This window comes from Acomys russatus, chromosome 30 (genome assembly GCF_903995435.1).
Source record: "Acomys russatus chromosome 30, mAcoRus1.1, whole genome shotgun sequence".
Taxonomy (NCBI): domain Eukaryota; kingdom Metazoa; phylum Chordata; class Mammalia; order Rodentia; family Muridae; genus Acomys; species Acomys russatus.
Window position 1 is genome coordinate 5,798,046 of NC_067166.1, and position 19,981 is coordinate 5,818,026.

Genomic DNA, 19,981 nt, shown 5'->3' on the forward strand with positions numbered 1-19,981 from the left:
GATGTATTTCCCCATGTTACTAACAATCTCAGAGAGATTGTTGCTTGACATTGGCACAGGTAGGTAGAGGGCAGAGTAAAAATCCCAGGAGTCTTTCTGTCCCTTAACCATTTCCTTTAATGACACAGCTTGGATGCCTTTCTGGGTACATTCATGTAGAATGTGCATATAAACTTGGGAGTTTTCAGTCAGAAAGCAAGAGTTCAAAAATCTAGCCTTCAAATTTTTCCCATTCCATCTTTCCTCCTCCAACCATATAACACAAGTCATAAGAAGCTGCAAGGGCAACGCCAGGTAGTGATTCATGCTGACCATATGCAGACATTTATTTAGAAAACGTACTCAGAGGGTTGGAAGGTGGCTTGTTTGGAAGTCAAGTTATTTCTCAAGGATCGGCCTTCCGTCCATGAAATTCCAGTCTCTGCCACCAGAGGACAGTCATAACATTAAAAAAAACAAGCAGCTTCGTCCTCTGTTTCAGGTCATCGGATCACACTAAATCTGGATTTAGTTTGATAGTTCAGTTTATATCCTGAAAAGATCTGTTACTTTCAAGTCTGAAATTAATGTGGCATGTTGGGTTTAAAAAATATATAGATGCTCAAATGAGCATATGACTTATCAGAAACCATGTCATCATATAGGGATGTTAAAATGGACCAGGGACAGATGCCACATCCTGGGCGCATTGGAGGAGTGCAGACACGCTGCATTGAATATTCAGTGGTGCCGTCAAAACCACCCTTCTGTGTCAAGAAATTCAGGGTTTACTCAGTTACGTACCATCTGGTTTCACTAAACTGTTTCTCCCAGACAAATAGTTTTATACCCTACCCCCACCTTCACCCCACCCCAAAATAACAAATAACTACTAAGAAAAAGGACTGAAGTGTGTGTGTGTGTGCGCGCGCGCGTGTGTGTGTGCGTGTGTCAATGCACTTGTGAGCGTGTGTATGGAGGCCAAAGTCACCCTTGGGTGTTGTTTCTCAGATTTCGCCCACCTTGGTTTTTAAAACAAACTAACAAACAAAGTGGGTCTCTTACGGGCCTGGAGCCCTCCAGTCAGGCTGGGCTGGTCGGGCAGTGAGCCTCAGGGATCTGCCTGTTTCCACCATGTCCACAACAGCCCATGACACAATGCCAAGCTTTTTTTCTAGGTCCAAAATCAAATCCTCATATTTTCAGGGCAAATATTTTCTAGCTGAACTCTCTTCCCAACCTGAAGACTGGGGGGAAGTCTTCCTACCCTGACTCCTGCCCACCGCTCCAGCCCAAGCTCATGCCTTCTTATTTTAAAGTCTGCATCATGGTTGTGCAGATGCCTGTGTCTTCTGTAATCAGGACCCTCTCTTTTGAATTAAGCACCCCAGATATAACATTCCATGCCTTTTTATTAAAAAAAAAAAAAAAAAGAAAAAGAAACAAACAGAAAAAACCAAAAAACAAACAACAACAACAAAAAGCCTTTCTCAGACTCTAAGCCTAACTGCTATTGGCTCCGCTGCACCATGGAAGCCTTGGTAAGCAAAGGAGACTACACACTGTATCTCATCCTTTAATTACTGTCCCTTTGCCCCATCTCTAGGGATAGTTTTGGTTATTTTCCACCCTAGTCCTCTTCCATCTTCCTCTTGAGAATGCAATGCCACAGACACACATGTGCCTATCTGCCCTGTAGAGATCCACAGGCCACTAGACAATTATACAGCATCTGAGATTCTGTGTCGTCTCTCTCTAGATCAATATCCCCGCCGTTCCCCTCCATAAAAAAAATTATAGTTTTTGCCTTACTGAGAGTAACATGACTTCCACCAAGAATTCAGAAAAACCCTACACGTATTCCTAAGATAGCTCAAGACAAACAAGTCAACAACTAGTTGCCCTTCCTTTCTGCTGACAGGATTATGTCAAATTTAGACAGCTTAAGGGAAATAAAGATGGAGTAAACAGTAAGTTCAAACTGTCCTTGACACAGCCAGGTGTGGAGTCATCAGTAGTCAATCGCTGAGCTGTAGAGCAGAGAAGCCTTGAAGGTCGCCTGCAAGGCAGAGCTGCGCCACCAGGTAGGGGCGTCCTTGGGTGGTAGAGCTCTTGGCCCGTACCCAGGTCTTATTTTTATATAGCATATTTTGGAGATGTTTTGTAGCAGCTGTCTCATTCATTTTTCAGTGGAAAGTTAATATAAAGGGTCCTTTAGCTGAGAAACGACTTGTAATATCGTTGCACATTCGATAGCACAGAACCAACTAGATTAGTCCCTTGGTTTTTCTGGACTTTTAATATGAAATAGCCCAAAGCTTTGACTTTTTTTTTTTTTTTTTTTTTTTTTTTCCTCTGCTAAGACTATTTCTGTCAGTCCTGTGCTTCTCGGTCGGTCCCCCTCCGAAGTTTCACACTCTTCTAGCTTAGTCACCCTGGCTTATTTTTGCTGAGTCAAAGGCATAAAAACCAGCTGATGCGGCTCAGCTGTCCCTTAAGCACAAAAGAGTACAAAGAAACGTGTATGTTAAGGGCTTAGAGTTTATTGGCTGTTTGAAACCGATGGTGCATGTGTCTCTATTTCTCATAAACCTCAGCTAAAAAATCTTCCCCTTCTTGGGAATTTTCTGGCAAGGGAAGAGGCCCGGCTAGCTCGTATTGAGATGATTGCACACCTCATGGTTCACGGGGAGAGGTCACACTTAGAGATCTTGAAGCGCTGTTTCTGGTTCTACTTTGTCTCCTGGGGTGAGCAAGGCAGGCAGGACTGCCAAGGCTAAGAGAGAAGGTAAGAGCAATCCTTGCCTGGCCCACTTGTGCAGGCTGAGAGCTAAATGCAACCCGGAGAGGCGGCTATAAATAGCCATTCATTGTCAGTGTGTGTGTGAAAAGACAAGAGCAAGTGCGCTGGGCTCTCCGGACCCAGTTAAGCCGCTGTCTGGGCAGGGCTATAAACGAAGCTGCCAGGACCGGCAAGGGAGCTCTCAGGCAACGCCAGGGGCTGGACGCTCACGGAGGGGAGGCTGCTAAACGTCGGGGTTGCCTCTGCTATGGCAAAAATCATCTTGCGGCACCTCATTGAGACCCCAGTGCGCTATCAGGAGGAGTTTGAAGCTCGAGGCTTAGAAGACTGCAGACTGGATCACGCGCTCTACGCACTGCCGGGACCAACCATCCAGGACCTGAGGCAAGCCAGAGGCACGCCGCGGGCTCTCGTGGAAGACCCAGCCTCCGCTGAGACGCTGCCGCCACCTGGAGAAGGCAAATCCCGCTTCCAGATCCTGCTGGATGTGGTCCAGTTCCTTCCCGAGGACATCATCATCCAGACCTTCGAGGGCTGGCTGCTGATCAAGGCACAGCACGGAGCCAGAATGGACGAGCACGGCTTTATATCACGGAGTTTCACCAGACAGTACAAACTGCCAGATGGCGTCGAAACCAAAGATCTATCTGCCATCCTCTGTCACGATGGAATCCTGGTGGTGGAAGTAAAAGACCCACTAGGGATCGTGTGAAACCTTTTTGGTTCCTGCTCGTACCACAGGTGGAAGATGAAAGCCAGTGACAACCGGGGAATGTTTAAATTTTTTTTTAGATGAATTGCTGTAACTTTTATGAGGATTAAAAAAATGTATCCACAGTTCCTGGTATGTGGAGGTTGTCTTTCTCATTGGTAGCCAGAGAGGAAGGTTTTTCAAAGGTGTTTGTGCATTTCAAAATGATGCTGCGTTTACGAGGGGATTGCCAGAACACTAGCAGTCTTTAGCCGGCAGGAGAGGGGATCCAGCATTTTTCCTTGGTAACTCTAAAATTCCGGAGAGGCAATTTGTACGACCCAGGGCAAAACAGACATGCTCAGTAAAGAGATTCTATTCTGAACTCATTTCATGAAAAGTTTCTGCACTGGAAAGGGTTGGGGGGCCCCTTTCTGAGAGAAGTTTTTATTTCTGTGTATTTTAATTAAGGCATGTCGAGCTTGGGGACTGGGTCTGAATCTAGTTAGGAGTCACTACAGTTGTTGCTCCCCTAAACATCAGTAGAGATTTCCAGGTACCTTAGCTTTAAAAAGTTCCACCATAGGCCTTGCTCAGTTTTTTTGCCCCCAAATCTAAACTTTGAACCCACCAGGAGCTTTGCTCGTAGACAGTGTATACTACTTGTTATCCCGTCATTTGTACTGTCTCGTAAGTTAGGTGTAGAAAAGTAAAACATTGCATTGCCAGTAAGTCTTTAATCGGCGGGGAGACAGCAAGTGTCATGCATCAGCTGCCTCTGCTGGCCTAAAATTTTAAACAACCTTGCGGCTGTGAGGACTTCCGCCCTAGCTCACACGGCCATGTGAGTTCTCACTGCGCACGCTCTCCACAACTCAGAGCCTCTGTTCTCCTGAACTGCTGCTTTAGCTCAGAGACTGAGCTGGTAGACGGTAAGAATTCCAGCATTGGGAAGTTTGCCCTCAACAGCTGCTCCCAGGCATTTAGAATATTTGCTATCTCACTCTGCACACTCTAAATCCTCCTTTGGAGGAAGCAGCTGCTTTCATTTCGCTAGGCACTGGCTGTGGGCTGGCGAGGAGTCCCAGGACAGTGCTAAGAATAGAACCCAGAGAGTGGAGGACACCTGGCAGAGGCAGTCAGCGCTGGCACTGTGCTCCTCCGTCTTGTCTTCCCTGTATTCAAATTAGAGCAGGGAAGACATGGAGTGAGAAATCAGAAACAGAACAAAACCTGAGAATGACAACTGCTACCGTTTGTCTGTTAATGTTTTTCGAGACCGGGTTCCTCTGTGTTGCCATGGCTGTCTTGGAACTCACTTTGTAGACCAGCCTGGCCTGGAACTCAGAGATCCGCCTGCCTTTGCCTTCCTCTGTCATGAGTGACAGAGGCATGAGTGACTACGCCTGGCTCATTTACTGCTTTTTAATAGCATTGAAAGGATCTTGAAGTTGCCTGTTTATAGGAAGTTCATGTCTGTAGCTGATATTTGGAGCATGAAGTCTAGGATGAGATGTTTTTGTTAGAGAAACCAACTCCCACAGACCAGCAGTGGGACACAACAAAGCTAACAGGTGTTACGCGTGGAATACCATATCTGCTGACAGGATTAAAGGGGAGCCACAGTCTGAGTCCCATCAAATATTATCGCCATCAGAGTAACTACACAGCCAGTTGTGTCTTGAGAAACAAATAGCCCCCAAGGCCTCTCATTTGGTCTTGACCTTTCTCCAGATAACACCCCTCTTCTCTCCGTGGGGATTTTTTTCTTTCAAAAAGTGAAAATTCAACACATCTCCAGTTAGCACTTCTTTTTTAAAATATATTTTATTAATTTATCCATATTATATCTCAATTGTTATCCCATCCCTTGTATCCTCCCATTCTCCCCTTACTCCCCTCCCCTATGACTGTGCCTGAGGGGGACCTCCTCCCCTTGTATATGCTCATAGGGTATCAAGTCTTTTCTTGGAGCACTTCTTTTTTTCCTCTCTCTCTCTCTCTAAGATAAAATTCAAAGGCATACATGACCATTTTAGGTTTTCAGACACTATGAAAAGTAAAATGATTTGTTGTCAATCACCATGAGACAGTTACTTTAAATAGCTTGCTCATGCTTCCTTATCGCTTTTGGCAAACTCAGAACTATCCTTGCGTGAAATCTGACATCCTGGTCGCATTGGTCACTGTCCCCACTGCAATCACCTCAAACATTCTCTGTGCTTCCTGTCTGGCATGGGCTGTACTGTTCTCTCTCCCAGCTGCTTTCACTCAACAAGGGGCACCCACTGAGGAGCAGGGGGGATGCAGCTCGCAGGAGGGAGGAGCTCGAGGCTTGGTTTTCCTCCTTATGTCCACCGTGCAGCATGGGGGACCTCACGAGGGCCAGGGTGCCCCAGCAGACAGACTCCTCAGAGCTATGCCAGTCCTCACGGGACTCCGGAGTCCCATGTGTGTGGCCTTCTCTCCTTCTTGTCCCAGGTACTCTCCATCCCTTGTTAATCTCTTGTCTCTGCCACTCTTTAAATGTTTCATGGACAGTGCCCTCATCAAAGTTTCCTGAGAACTAGAGCTCTGCTGCTGCTTCGAACCTTGTCTGCTTTGGCATCTTATGCCGCAAGAAGAAGGAAGCAGAGGGGGAGGGGCAGGGGACACAGAAGGTGAGGGCTGCACTTGCACCCAGGAAGATTCTCAGGAAGCAGACAGAGGTGGCAGCTGCATGGTCTGGGACACAGGTGACACCTTCTGAAAGGTGGGAAGGTATGCAGCAGAGTTTACATGCAATGTATTTGCAAACCTAGAGCTGCAGGAAGCCAAGGGCCAGGGCGGATGTGACAGCCTATGACATCTGTTGCTCTTCTAGATCTAATTTTAACCCTTTGGTGCAAAGACAATCTTCTTAATCGGCTCCAACATGTTTGTTTCCCTGTAATTTGTAAACCAGCATTGGCCTGTCTATATCTGTATGTACGCCGTCCGCCTCTCATCCTGGAAGTCTAGAACTCACTAGCATTTTGGGTTTTTCTTTTTTGTTTGTTTGTTTTTGTTTGTTTTGGTTTTTTGTTTTGTTTTTGTTTTTGTTTTGCTTTGTTTTTTCCAAGACAGAGTCTCTCTGTGTTAGTCTTGGCTGTCCTGGACTTGCTTTGTAGACCAGGCTAGCCTTGAACTCACAATGATCCACCTGCCTCTGCCTCCCAAGTGCTGGGATTAAAGGCCTGCGCCACCACCGCCCAGCGGCATTATGAAGAGTTAGCTTCACATTCACCTCCCAGGGTCTGAACCACACCCAGGCCTTAATCTGTCCCTAACCTCACTCTTACCTGCCTGTCCTCTAAGACAGTGACAACACTGGAAACCTTGTATGGACAAGAGAAGAAAAGAAAGACCACCACCTTCTACCGTTATGGAACACTATTAAGAAGCACACATGAAGTGCCTTGCTCACACATGCTCAAATGCCCAGTTAGCCTGTTACTTACTGTCAGCCTTCGGTGGGCTCATCACAGTGGCAATTCAGTGCACTTATGGAGTACAAGGGCATGTCTCAAAGTCACCAGTCACCTCAAAAGGGATTTTGGGTTTTTTGTTTGTTTCTGTTTTTTAAGATCTGTTTGTTTTGTTTTGGTTTGGTTTGGTTTTTGGTAGAGTTTCTCTTGTTTTCTCATTTTAAATATCATGTCTGGACTATGTCTTTTAGTCTCTCTCTCTCTCTCTCTCTCTCTCTCTCTCTCTCTCTCTCTCTCCTTCTCTCTCTCTCTCTCTCTCTCTCTCTCTCTCTCTCTCTCTCTCTCTCTCTGGATTTTTGGGTCCATGTTTCAGTAGCCCAAGCTGGCCTCCAACTTGAAGCAATCCTCCTGCTTCAGCCCCTCAAGTGCCGGGTTTACAAGCCCCAGCCATACATTAACATTTTCTGTTACGCTTCACAATAGACTGAGAGGTCTGGCTTCTACTGTCTGGCTCCACAGGGATGTTTTCAGCAAATAGTTACAGAGCTCTTCTTGGCCCTTGATGCCGCCTAGAAAAATTTTGGATGTGAGGAAGGAAAACGATCTTGGTGACGGATTTTAATGCTTTCCCACTTACATGTTAGTCTTAAGTGTTGGATACAGCCTATTGTTTTGGAGACGAATGCCTGTACACTCGGAGTTGCTGCTGCTTAAAATTGTCTGGTGTGGACGGGGGTGGGTAGCCTCATGTGTGCAAGACCTATGCGTTAAAATATGTACATAGGATCTGTACGGACAACCTAAAAAGTAAACAGCCATAGAGAACAAATGGCTTTTAAAAATTAAAGGATCGGTAGTCATATTTGTTTTTATTACTGTGATTATCTGAAAATTGCTGTTAGTAGAACCTGGCATGTCAAATATTTATGATTACAGCTTCAGGTTTAAAAAAAAGAAAGCCTCAAGCTTAACAAAAAAAAAAAATCTATTTCCCACCAATAACCATTGTTCTTCTTAGAAGCTACTACGTAATAAGGTGGAGAGAATAAGTGTTGACTTGATGCATTAACTTCTACTCTATACTCTTTCTTGCCTTTCCTGTTTCAGACAGCGACTTGTTATACAATCAGAATACCCCTCCCTCGGCGCCCCAGGCTGGGAGTGCAGGCATGCAGCACCAGGCTGGGAGTGCAGGCATGCAGCACCAGGCTAGATTCTACAAACTACGTATGGACAGGAAGTCTTCGTTTTAGCCAATGAGTGGACGAGATGTTCCCACAAAACAACAGAAGCAGGACTTCAAGTCTGAAAACAAACTAGCCTGGTGTCTTCTTAAAGGCTCCGCCCCTTCATTCCATCACATTGACAGAAGAGTTTGGGACTGGGCATTTTCCAACTCTAGCACCGTGGGGTGACGTGATGCACAGAAAGGTGCCCACAGCTATAGCGTTTCTCATGTGTGCTCTGCTGTGCCTGGGCTTAGCAGTGTTCTCACGTCTGTGCAGTTTCCTCATTCATGTCACGGGCTTCATAAAGTAGTCTTTTCGATGGACATATCCCTCTTGTGTAATTCCTTGAGCATCCTACACAGAACCATTTACAAGGTCTTTGTCAGATTAGTCCTCACATAATTTCCAACTGAAGATCAAGTTCCAAGCTGGATGTTTCTGACTTTCTCAGCATTAAGTTTCTCTGAGTGTTTAGGAAATCTGGGGTTTAGACTTGTTTAGTGTAATCCCTATTACACTAAATAGCTGATGTCTCCTCGTCAGCTGTAAAGCTGCTTTCCCTCACTGTGGTTGAACTGTGTATTGCTCTTGTGCTGGTTTTTCACGTAGGGATTTCAGAAATCCTGCCCTTAAGTGACTGTGCCAACATCAAGATTCAGTCATCAAGCAGTCACGGAGCCCAGTGACTTTTCTTCTTCTTCTTCTTCTCCTCCTCCTCCTCCTCCTCCTCCTCCTCCTCCTCCTTCTTCTTCTTCTTCTAGAACCTGGAGTGACATGTTTCCTTCCCTGAGCAGAAAGGGCTCCACCCTCTGTGGCATCCTGTCCCACACAGGAAACATGAGTCCCGTCCCTCAAATGGCATATTTCTTTATTATGTATAAAATCCAAACTCCCTTTTGACACTGGAAGGAATCTAGTAGGTACATGGGTGTGTGTGAGCAATCGATCTGAAAAGAGAAAAGATGATTTTTTTTTTTTTTTTTTTTTTTTTTTTTGCTCACAGTTTTGGAGGTTTCACTTTACAACTGGTTGGCATCATTGCTTTGGGCCCGTGGCTCAAACACACAGCGAAGCAAGCTGTTCCCCTCGCAGGCAGGCATGAAAGTGCAGCACAAGGCCCACCCACGGCTTTCTGCTTCTGTCTAGTTTGGCTCTACAGAGCTGTTTGTGTGGGTTTTGAAGCCATCTACACCTTTTATTTTCCTCTCCTGTTGTTTAATGATGTATCCTGAGAGCAGCGCAGTCTCCTCCCAAGGGCTGACCTGTCCTGTGGGGTGTAGCAGCTCACAGAATGAAAGCAGAGGCTCACGGTAAGGCAAGCGGTGCTGAGTCGTCCTCACTCCTCACAAGGGCCCCATCCGCTGCTGAAGCAGCTGTGGCTAAAAGCAGAGCTTCCCCCTTCTCCCCTTCTCAGTTGGCACCTCTTAAAATAGAGTGCAGAAGTGCCTTTAAGATATTTAAGGCTTCTCTTTTCCCTTCCATGGAGTTAGTAAACTCCTCCCCTCGCTCCCTTCTCCCTCCCCCTTTCGTCTGTAATCACACTCACATTTGAAGACAGTCTGGCAGATTCGCAATGGCAAGGTGAATCATCTCCGGATTCAAGAGGCAGACCATAAAAAAGGGGCTTTGGAAATTCTGACATAACTCCTCCGGCTCTCATTATTTCCAGTGCAGTAAGGAAGAAAGATGGATTAAAGATGCGAAAAAGGTTCTTAAGACCCCAGCTCCTCAAAAAAGTACTTATCTTCCCGCTCCCCCAGAACAGAGTGCCCCAGGTTTGTCTTGGACCAATAAGCTGAGATGGGAGTGGCCCTTGTCTGCCTCTGTGGCTTTGGGTAGCTACATCCTGGCACCCTGTGACACAGGGTGTCTGCTCTGCAAGCTGCTGGCTGGCGTCTCCTGTGCCGCCTCTTCCACTGATCCGTACAGGGTTGGGTTTCTCTGCGCGCTTGTGTTTTCTCTCCAAGGTCAACGCCCTCTGTTTCTCAAAATAGCATTTCAAGCTCTGGAAAACTCAACACGCCTTCAATTTTCTGTTGCTGTTGAATGAGATACAGCTAGTTTCTTGTGTAACTGGCTTTCTCTTTTTAATTTGACATCAGATTTGATTTTTTTTTTTTTTTTTTTTTTTGTACAAAGTCCATAGAAACAACTTGATCCCAGAGATGAGGGCAAAATACGGAAGCCTTCAAAGACTGTGGCTTCATGGCCAAGACCAGAACCATTAGGGACGCAGACTTTGAAAACAAACGAACGTAAGCCAACAGGACCTTGAGATCCAAGTTTGCCGCTCTCTAGGCTGGGATCTTTTGGGCAGTTTGCTCACCTGATTTTCCCATCTTTGGGGTGGGGACAGCTGTAGTACCTATGTCACGCATTTGAGTATTGTTTTGGTCATTGTTATATTTTAATTGTACAAATTTGTGAGACACAGTGATCATTTGATACACACATAGCAGGTAGTGGTTAAATCAGGTAGTTGACATGTTCATTGAAACATTTAAAATTTGTATTGTGTAATTATTTTATATGTTTGTGTGGTGCCAACTGGTATTTTAACACGTGCACAGAATATATGTATTGTTTATAACTGTTTTGAAGATTGCGTGAGATGTAGAGGTAAGCCTGGGTCACCCTAAAGGGCTTCTCAAAAGCTAACAGTGCTAAAGCCAGGACATTCCACACACACCAGGACATTTAGTCTTCATATGCAGTATCAAACACTTGGCACAAAAAAAACATCGTGTGAGTTTAAGAAACATGAGGCAACATTTTGTGTAGTTCAGATGTTTTCTGAGACTATTTGTACGATGTGTTTCCTACATAGATTAATAAAACACATCCCCCACAAGATTCAAAGACCAAAATATAAGTTTTCATAGGAGAAGCATATCATACTTTGAAACTCTTATAGCCTATTTTTATTCTGCGTGTTGAAGTACAGTTTTAAAAACAGTACAGATTCCCTATAAAATACTATGCTTTGTAAATCTCTTCAAAAAAAAATGCAACTTTGGGAAAGGTGAAAAGCTTTCCTGTGACAAGAAATGAGCTGTAGATCATACTTTTGGGTGGCCAGTGTAAAGGAATGACCCTTTGGCGCCAAGGTGAAGGGTTGTTTAGTCAGGGCCACCTTTTGGAAACACTGTTTCCACACAGAACGTTTTCAGTTAGAATCAGGACCGAGCAGACGTCTTCTGCCCACCTGTGAGTCTCATCCTGCACCGTGCATTTTTCTCCTGTCCTCTTGCCCTAACACTGTGGCCTCAGCCTGTCGTAACCTGCTGGATGACAGCAAACAGGTGACAAATTAGGGACAGCGAGAGTTTCCCTGCTTTCTAGTTTTACTTCTTGAAGCAGTCTCTTGGGCTCATGTCCAGCACCGCCAATCTGAATTGCTCTACAACTGAAAACTTTGGAGTGCTTGGCATAGCATTGCAAGTAGAAAACTTTTACAACTGTTCAGATGCGGCAGTTGCTGTCAGAATACTGGTACACAGGAAACAGCACATAAAATTACCTTCAGTCTATGTGTATAAGGTATATATAAAGTGCAAATTAATTTCATGGAACTAGGTCCTTTTCTTCTCCAAATGTAATACAAGGCTATGCTTTATACTGTACTCCAGGAAAGAGATGTGACCTCAAGGGTGTTTCCAGTTGGTCTACTACACACACTTACTGTCAGTTCAACACATTAGTTCTTCTCCATCTGTTTATACTTTCACCTTTACTCTGCCCAAGATTATTCACAGATATTTTAAATAGGTTTCATTTGTCCAGGTCTGTCTTCTCTTATTTTGATTTTTTTTTTTTTTCTGGTATCGGCTTCTATAAATGAGTCCTTTTTATCCTGTGTTTTTGCCACTCTGTTTCCCCTTTCTTCACTTACTCACTCCTTTGGTTTTCAGTTCTGAATCTGCCATTATTCCAGACAGCCGCCGTTAGTGACCAACAATGCTACACTGGTAGCTTACACACAAAGCCCTTTGTCCCAGGCCAGGGAGGGTGGCTGGCCACTCCATCTAACATGTGGCCTGGGGAGATAACCTACTGGTACTAACATGAACTGAAGGGCACCTGTGGTCGGTAGCTGCTTGCTGCGCTACTATTGCTTTTTAACCAGCAATGGTTGGAGGACAATGAAAATTCAAATGAATCAAACAGGGGTCACAATTAATGACTAGCAAGCTTCTAGCTGCTGAGGAAGCAAAGAGAGTGAGCCAAAGAGATTTTAAAGTAAGCACTAGGTAGGTATTAAAAATCAAATACATCGTTATGAGCGATAAGCTTTTAAGTTTGTGTGTAGGCTCCACTTTGGGGAGAAATGGAAAACTGAATTTAGAAGCTGCTTTAAAATTGAAGGGTTTGAACTGAGTAAAGGTCATCGCAGGGCTGGTATGGCCTACCGCAGAATAGCTGACAGAATGGGAGGGGACCGGGAAGAAGTAACCGCAAGCCTCCCGAGGATCATCCTACCACCCTGAAACACAAACTTACCATAGACATGAGGAGGTGCCAGCCTGGACCACAGTCACAGGCACTACCCCCAGCACACATTGTCCCATAAGAGAGCACTCCTCAGATGGCCTTTGGGCATGGCGGTATCCTTGGTAAAAAATGATTTTAGAATGCTGTACAACAAATCCCTGGTAAGATAGAAATCAGTGACTATATATTCGTTTTATTTCTAGAAGTCACACAGAGAACACATTGGTTGTCTCTTTACTTTCCCGCTCCAGAAACACTCAGTAGCTAGTCGATAGGCCAGCTAAGACCACTCTAATAGCCTGACAAATTCTAAGTAATTCATTCTAGTGTAAATCATGGAACTGGGGTATTGTTTAGAAGTGAAGGGAACAGAATTCAAGAGACTTGTAGAAAGACTAAAAACTACTCTTTTTTTAAGCTTTCATTCAGCAACTGTTATGTGTGAACACTCCCTGTGTCTGAGCACTCACTGTGCCTCAGCACTCACCGTGTCTGAGCACTCATCATGTCTGAGCATTCACCATGTCTGAGCGAGCACTGAGTGTGAGCACTCACTGTGCCTTAGCACTCATCATGTCTGGGCAAGCACTGAGTGTGAGCATTCATGGTTTCTGAGCCCTCACAGTGTCTGAGCACTCAGTGTCTTGTTCGGAACAAGCAAATCAAAGTCAATACCCCAGTATACTATGACCCTGCAAGATGCCATCCATGGGGGCAACTGGGTAAAAGGAAAGAACGATTTCTTTGTATTGCTTATTACAATACAATGTAATTGTACTGCTTATTATCATACAATAAAGTATGAAGCTGTGTGTGTCCCAGAGGAGCAAAGACGATTTCATTCTTTCACGCTTATTCCATTTGAAAGAGTAAGGAATATGTCATTTTGAACTAAGGACACATGAAAAACAACAGAAGCCGAAACCTGACCTCTGTCTCTGTCTCTGTCTCTGTCTCTGTCTCTGTCTCGTCTCTCTCTCTCTCCAACACACACACACACACACACACACACACACACACACACACACACAGAGTTGTGACTGTGTGCATCAATCAGAAAAGAACTTCGGGTGTTGGTCCTTGCCTTCCCCTTGTTTGAGACAGGGTCTCTCTGTTGTCTGCTGTTTCACATCCAGTCTAACCGGCCCAGGGGATTCCCAGGTTTCTCCTGTCTCCATCTTGCATGTTGCCATAGGAACACTGGCATTAGAGATACGCACCACAGTGCCAAGCTTTATGTAGTTTCTGGGGCTTTGAACTGTGGTCCTTGAGCTTGCACATCAAGGTGCTTTTACTCACTGAGCCATCTCTCTACCCTTGTCTGTTTTCTAAGAGCAGGAGAGGTGACAGTCACAGGGGAAAGATGCTCCTTGCTCCAGAAGAGAGTTTGTTGTTATCACGGGTGGGAAGCGGAGGCCAGTGGAAATCAGCACAAGCAAACCTGTTACCGGAACCGGTCAGCTGACGCACGTCCTTGTGCACTTCCCTAGCCCAGCTCAAGCCTCCTTGCCTTTCCGTGTTTTTACATGCTAACCTCGTCCTATTCGTAGAGAGGAGTTCGTTTCTGTCTTGTGTCTTCATTGGCTTAGGAGGACTCTCACAATATGTATATTTAGTACATTTGTATGTTCCCCGCCCGTTAACCCGCATTATGTTAATTTAAATGGAAAAAAACCCAAGTAAGACTGTGGTAAAAATACTGTGATCGCTTCGTTTGAGGTTTAAGAAGTAGATGTAGAGTCCCCCAGAGTAACTGCGACTTCATGTTGTGACCTTATCAGAATAAAAGCTTGTGCAGAGACGGGCTGTCCAGGAGAGGGCCCCGCGACCTTACAGAGCCAGCGAAGGACCCGCGGGGCCGCCAGCCAGCCTTCCCCGTGCACAGGCTTTTACCTCTCACGCTGATATCCCGGGAGAACTGTTCTGCACGACGATGGGCTGCTCTACGGGCACAGCTAAAATTCTTGTGTGCTGTGGCTCTCGTAGAGGCTTTTGAGCTAATGGAATTAGCTAGCTGAATTGCCACTAGAATCAAGTCCCGATTAAAAAGGTAAATCTGCATTAGCGGGCTCTTTCAAGGAACGCCAGCTGCTCCCAAGATCCCAGAGGAGAAGGGAAATCAGAGCACTTGATGGCCGCCTCTAGACGGAGCAACGCGCTCCAAGTCTGGGTCAACTGAAGTGAGCGTGCACGATATTCAGGCTTCTGTGAATTTCACACACTTTCATCTTCTTAGATTCTAAAAGAGAAAGGCTAGCTCCCCGCCCTCACATTTCGTGGCACTAATGAGGAGATTGCTGCAGGTTGGAGTTCTCGTCCCGTATGAAACAGTCACCATTGATAGGTTCTTTATCCTTCATTTTCATCACTAGCATTTGAGGAGGGTTGTGGGCGTGGCTAGAGTGTGCCTCAGGCCAGGTGACTCTGGATGCTTTTTCTACCTGTAACTGGTGCAATCAGGATGGATGTTTCACTTGCCATCTTCTTGTGAAAAAAAAAAAAAAAAATCAGCAACGCATGAAACAGAACTCCCCTGGGAATACAGGGCTGTAATGTTTCCTCTAAGCTTGTGGTGATCTTAGTAAGCAAGTTCACATAGAGAGCAACACCGGGAAAAAACTTTACGGAAATTGGTGGCTTGTGGTGCATGACCAATCAGTTTCAAGAGAGTTATTATTATTGTTGTTGTCATTGTTGTTATTATTATCATGTGGGATAAGTTAAATGCATGTTACTGCTGAAGGCAGCCATGTCTGTGGGCAGACGGGACATTGTTATAGCACAACTTCGTGCCGAAAGTCATACTATCAAGACCCCTAGGTGCTGCAGGAAAAAAAAAAAAAAAAAGCCAGTTTCCTAAGCATGTCCACTTTTGTCCTAACAATCAAAGAGAGGGTGGTAGTTAAAGTCTGAGTCAGAAGCACAGCTTTTACCAAGTGAGCTGTTGTGTCACACCAGCCCTCGTAGGATCCCATTAGTCACATTCAAGTGAAACAGAGGGGACAAATTAGGTTAGAGGACAATTCTAGACAGCTGTTTGCCTAGAATCTGATTAGCTAGAAATTACATTTAGTGCTGTTGCTGTTATTGGTCTTTGAGTTCCCTTGACCTCCCATCATCAAAACGAACCTTCAAATGTCCTATGAAGGAACAAAAGACCCATGAGGCATTTCTCCAGTCAGGAAATCAGTGAACTGGGCATTGTTAAGATCAACCCTTTTCAGCAGGGTGGTGGTGGAGCACGCCTTTAGTCCTAGCACTCGGGAAGCAGAGGTAGGTGGTTCACTGTGAGTTCGAGGCCAGCCTGGTCTGCGAGTCCAGGGCAACCAAGGCTACACAGAGACCAAAACAAGAAAAAAAAAATCAACCCTTTTCTCTTCCACACTCTGATCTAAGCCTCACAGCCTCACCTCATTCAGTGGCTGTGATGTGCAGAGGATGGCACATTTTCCTGAGCTACACTTCCCTCGCCTGACCCACAGTAAGCCCCAGATTCGGCGACAGTCACCCCAAATACAGAACATCCATGAGATTAATTAGAAATCTTTGACTTTAGATACTTCCAGGATGATGAGTTTGAGGGAGGAAGTAACAGCCTTCAGATCTGGTCCCTACCGGTCAGACCCTTGGGAAACAGCGCACGCTGGGCTCCGTTAAAAGATAAAAGAAGATATAGTGCCCTCTAGTGGACAACAGATAAGACAACTTAGAGACAGCTATTTCTTCTTAGAATTTCCTGTCTGGAACTCCAACTAAAATTAATCACAAAAATGCAATATAAAGCTATGAAGCCAACTATTAATATCTAGACAGTGTTTTAATAAATTTTTCTTACCTCATAAAACAATGAAGTGCAGGAAAGGTTCTTACCCTTTCATTAGACAAGCATTTACAAGAGCCATGTAAGAATAAGAGACTCAAACACCTTTTTTTTTTTCCAAATAAACATGAGCCACTGAGATTATTTTTGCCCAAATGATTAGGCTTTACACAATAAAATCACTTTGGCTGGCCATGATTGTGTTTCCCAACCTCTCTGGTCACTGAGACAGATGGATGCTAAATTCAAGGCCAGTCTGGGCAACTTAGAGTCTCTCAAGATTAAAAAAAAAAAAAAGTGAGAATGGGCCGGGCAATTGAGTACAGCACTTGCCCAGCATGTGTGAGGTTCTAAACTCAATATCCACTACTTGAGAAAGATTTCAGCGTTGGAGCGGTGGCTCAGCTGTTAAGATCCCGCCTGCTCCTCCAGAGAAAGATTTCAGCGTAGCGTAAGGGAGGAGGGAAGACTTCCTTCTGTCCAATTGCAGTCCTACCCAACCGCTCACTCACAGGATTCCTGGTCATCTCTGAGAGCTGGTATGTCTGGCCTAATGGTGTGTTCTTGTAATCCCTGGCACATAGGAGATTGAGGCAGGAGGATTGAGAATCTGAGGGCTGCCTGGTTTACACTATGAGACCCTGTCCCTTCTGTCCAAAAGGAACTTGTCTCGGGACCATCTCTAATGACATTGTCTATGCTCCAGCTGTTACTTAGAACTCTTCCCTTTAATGGGGTATTATGGGGCTGGTTTGCAGCAAGCTTCTGAGTCTTACACTAAAATTCAGTCGGGACAGTGTAAAGTTGGTGTCCGAAAGCAGGCACTCTGAGTCCAGACTGGATTTTGGTTTCAGGTTTAGCATTTATTGACAGTGGGAGCTGTGTTCTTCAGTATAAAACAGCAGTGTTGATGCCAGCTGCTCCCCAGTGTGTGTCCTTTCCTGGGTGATTAGATCAGGGGCTTATCATCAAGCGACTGTTAAGGGCCTTCTGTGTACTGTAGACTCAAGAGGTTATAGCCCATGTGGGCAGGAGTCCTTGCGGGAATGGGCCCGCGCCCTAAGTGTTGGTTTTCAGAGAGAGAATTTTCCCTACAGTCCTCTGGCTTCTCCTCTCTCTCTGTTCTTATTCTTCCTAGAGAAGCAAGGTGGTGTGCTTACAGCAGATGGACTTTGAGTGCATCCCATGAAGAGAGGGCAAAGCCCCTCACTCGGTACTCCACACACTACACACACACACCACACACATCACACACACACTCCGTAGTAAGCCTCCACACTTCCACTCTGTCAGTAGTAAGGGACGTCTCTGTGTTCCACCACCAGTGTTATGCTATGGCCCTTTCCCTGGCCAGAACTCAGTCCTGGAAGCAAACAGCTATTTATAGATGGAGACCATTGGAGACCCCAGTAGACATGCTGACCTACAGGAGCGGCTTGTACAGTGTGGACTTGTACAGTGTGGCTCTCCTACGGTGTGAACTTGTACAGTGTGGACATTGTATGGTGTGAACTTGTTCAGTGTGGCTCTCATATGGTGTGAACTCGTACAGTGTGGATCTTGTACAGTGTGGATTTATAGAGTGTGGACTTGTACAGTGTGGACCTTGTAGAGTGTGGACCTACTGCACAACCATCTTTCAGGAAGGAGAGTTTGGTGTTGGTCAAAGTGACAGAAAAGAGCTTCAAAGAGGTTGCACTTCACCTGGTTCTTAAAGACTGGCATAGAATTTGGCTGGGGAGAAAAATAGGGAAAAAAAAGATTTTTTTGGAAACAGATTGTTTTCTAATATCATAATGACAAAATAATATACAATTATAGTAAAGTGTAAAACACTGGTCAAAATGAGTAACTCTTAATCCTATTTGATGAGCTATGGTGTCATGACTAAGCTAGGGCAGTGAAACTGGTGAACAATTCCTCAACATCTGTTTTTCTAACTGTGAGGCATAATTACCAAGAATGCTGTAGGCACATTTGTGTGTGTGTGTGTGATTTGTGGTGTGGTGTGTGTGTGGTGTGTAGTATGGTTTGTGTGATATGTGTGGTGTGTGTGTGCTGTGTGTGTGTGTGTGTGTACTAGCTCTTTAAACTTTATTTCCTTCATTTTGCACCTGATGATGCTGAAACACAGGAAGTAGCAATTTGCCCACTGTGGCCTCATGGCTGGTATTGATTGTCAACTTGACAGGCTCTCCAGTTACCTGGGGAACAAATCTCGGGGCATGTCCTTGGGAGAGTTTCTAGACTGACTTAATCAGAGGTGGGAAGATCCACTTAAAACATGAGCAGCACCGCTCTGTGGCCTGGGATCTCGGACTGAATAGGAAGGAGAGAGCGAGCTGAGAGCCAGCGTTCACTCTCTGTGCTTCCTGGTTGTGGATGCAGTGTGACCCGCCATCATGCTTTCCAGACCATGATGGACCATATCCCCTTACGCTGTGGGCCAGAATAAAGCTTTCATCTGTGAAGATGCTCTAGCCATGTTTTCCAATCATAGCAATGAGAATCACAGCTCATGCAGTCAGATAGTGAGACGTAGATTAGCTGGGTTTGAATCCAGCCAACCTGATCCCTATCCCATCACATCAATCTCCTTTGCAATTTCTCAGTCCAGAGTGACGCAGGGTCAGGTGGGATCTCTTGTGAAAGGAGCCAGTGAACGGACAAGCTGAGCACAGTGAAGGCTCAGATGGCCTTAGGCTGCTGTGTATGGGAGGTTGGGAGACCAGGAAGGCTGATTGATGGAAGGTTGGTTGGAAAAGCTAGACATGCTGAGCCAGGTATGATGCCACACACATATAATCCTAACATTCTGGAAAGAACGGCAGGAGAGCTGTGAGTTTGGAGTCTGCTTGAGCTGCATAGTGCACACAAAACATACAAGCAAAGCCAGCCAGGAGTTTGGGTATAAAGAGAAGAATGATCAGACTGTCATGATTCTGTGTTAGTTGCTGATTTATTTCAAGGAACACTTCGTTGGCTCCTGTTTCATAGACTAGACATTAGAGAGACATGAAAGGCCAGTAGGATAAAACTGGAACTTGACCTTGGCCAGGCCACTGATGGGAAGGGGCGTGGCCGAAAGTAGAACTTTGCTCTTTCATCCTTTGTCTCTAATCAAGGATGGAGACACGAATTGGAGATTTTATCTATACTGGAAAGCTGAAACTACAGAGTGTAAAGCTCCCTGGGAAAGAGGGGCTGTTGAAGAGGCACAAGAGGAACCACAGAACCTGGGACTAAGGACCTCCTGCCACTGTGGAATTTATCCGGTCTGCACAATTTCAGAGTGCCCCGGCTGGCCGCTTCAAAGAGGAGAGAGGAGGAGAAGTTGGACGCAGCTAGGAAGTTTAACAAGGAACTCTGGAGCACGGAAGGGAAGAAACCTAATGTGGCTTCCGCCCTGACCACACTGATGGAGTGAAGCAAGGAGTGGCTCCTTAGTGTCCTCCAAGCATTGCCAGCGTGGAGGGCCCCTTCGAAGTCAGCTAGGATGGAGAAGTGTACAGAAGGAGGTGG

At 45.4% G+C, this 19,981-nt stretch overlaps 1 protein-coding gene across 1 annotated transcript; it reads left to right on the forward strand.

Annotated features, from left to right (window-relative positions):
* Nucleotides 1-2,956: 2,956 nt before the first annotated feature.
* On the forward strand, nucleotides 2,957-3,556 carry Hspb3 (heat shock protein family B (small) member 3). Its single transcript, XM_051172370.1, has one exon. The coding sequence runs from the start codon at nucleotides 3,030-3,032 to the stop codon at nucleotides 3,492-3,494; it is 465 nt and encodes a 154-aa protein (XP_051028327.1). The 5' UTR covers nucleotides 2,957-3,029; the 3' UTR covers nucleotides 3,495-3,556.
* Nucleotides 3,557-19,981: the final 16,425 nt, after the last annotated feature.

Excerpts from the sequence above, each read along its gene's own strand:
- Hspb3 (XM_051172370.1), top strand. The coding sequence starts at position 3,030 with ATGGCAAAAATCATCTTGCGGCACCTCATTGAGACCCCAGTGCGCTAT.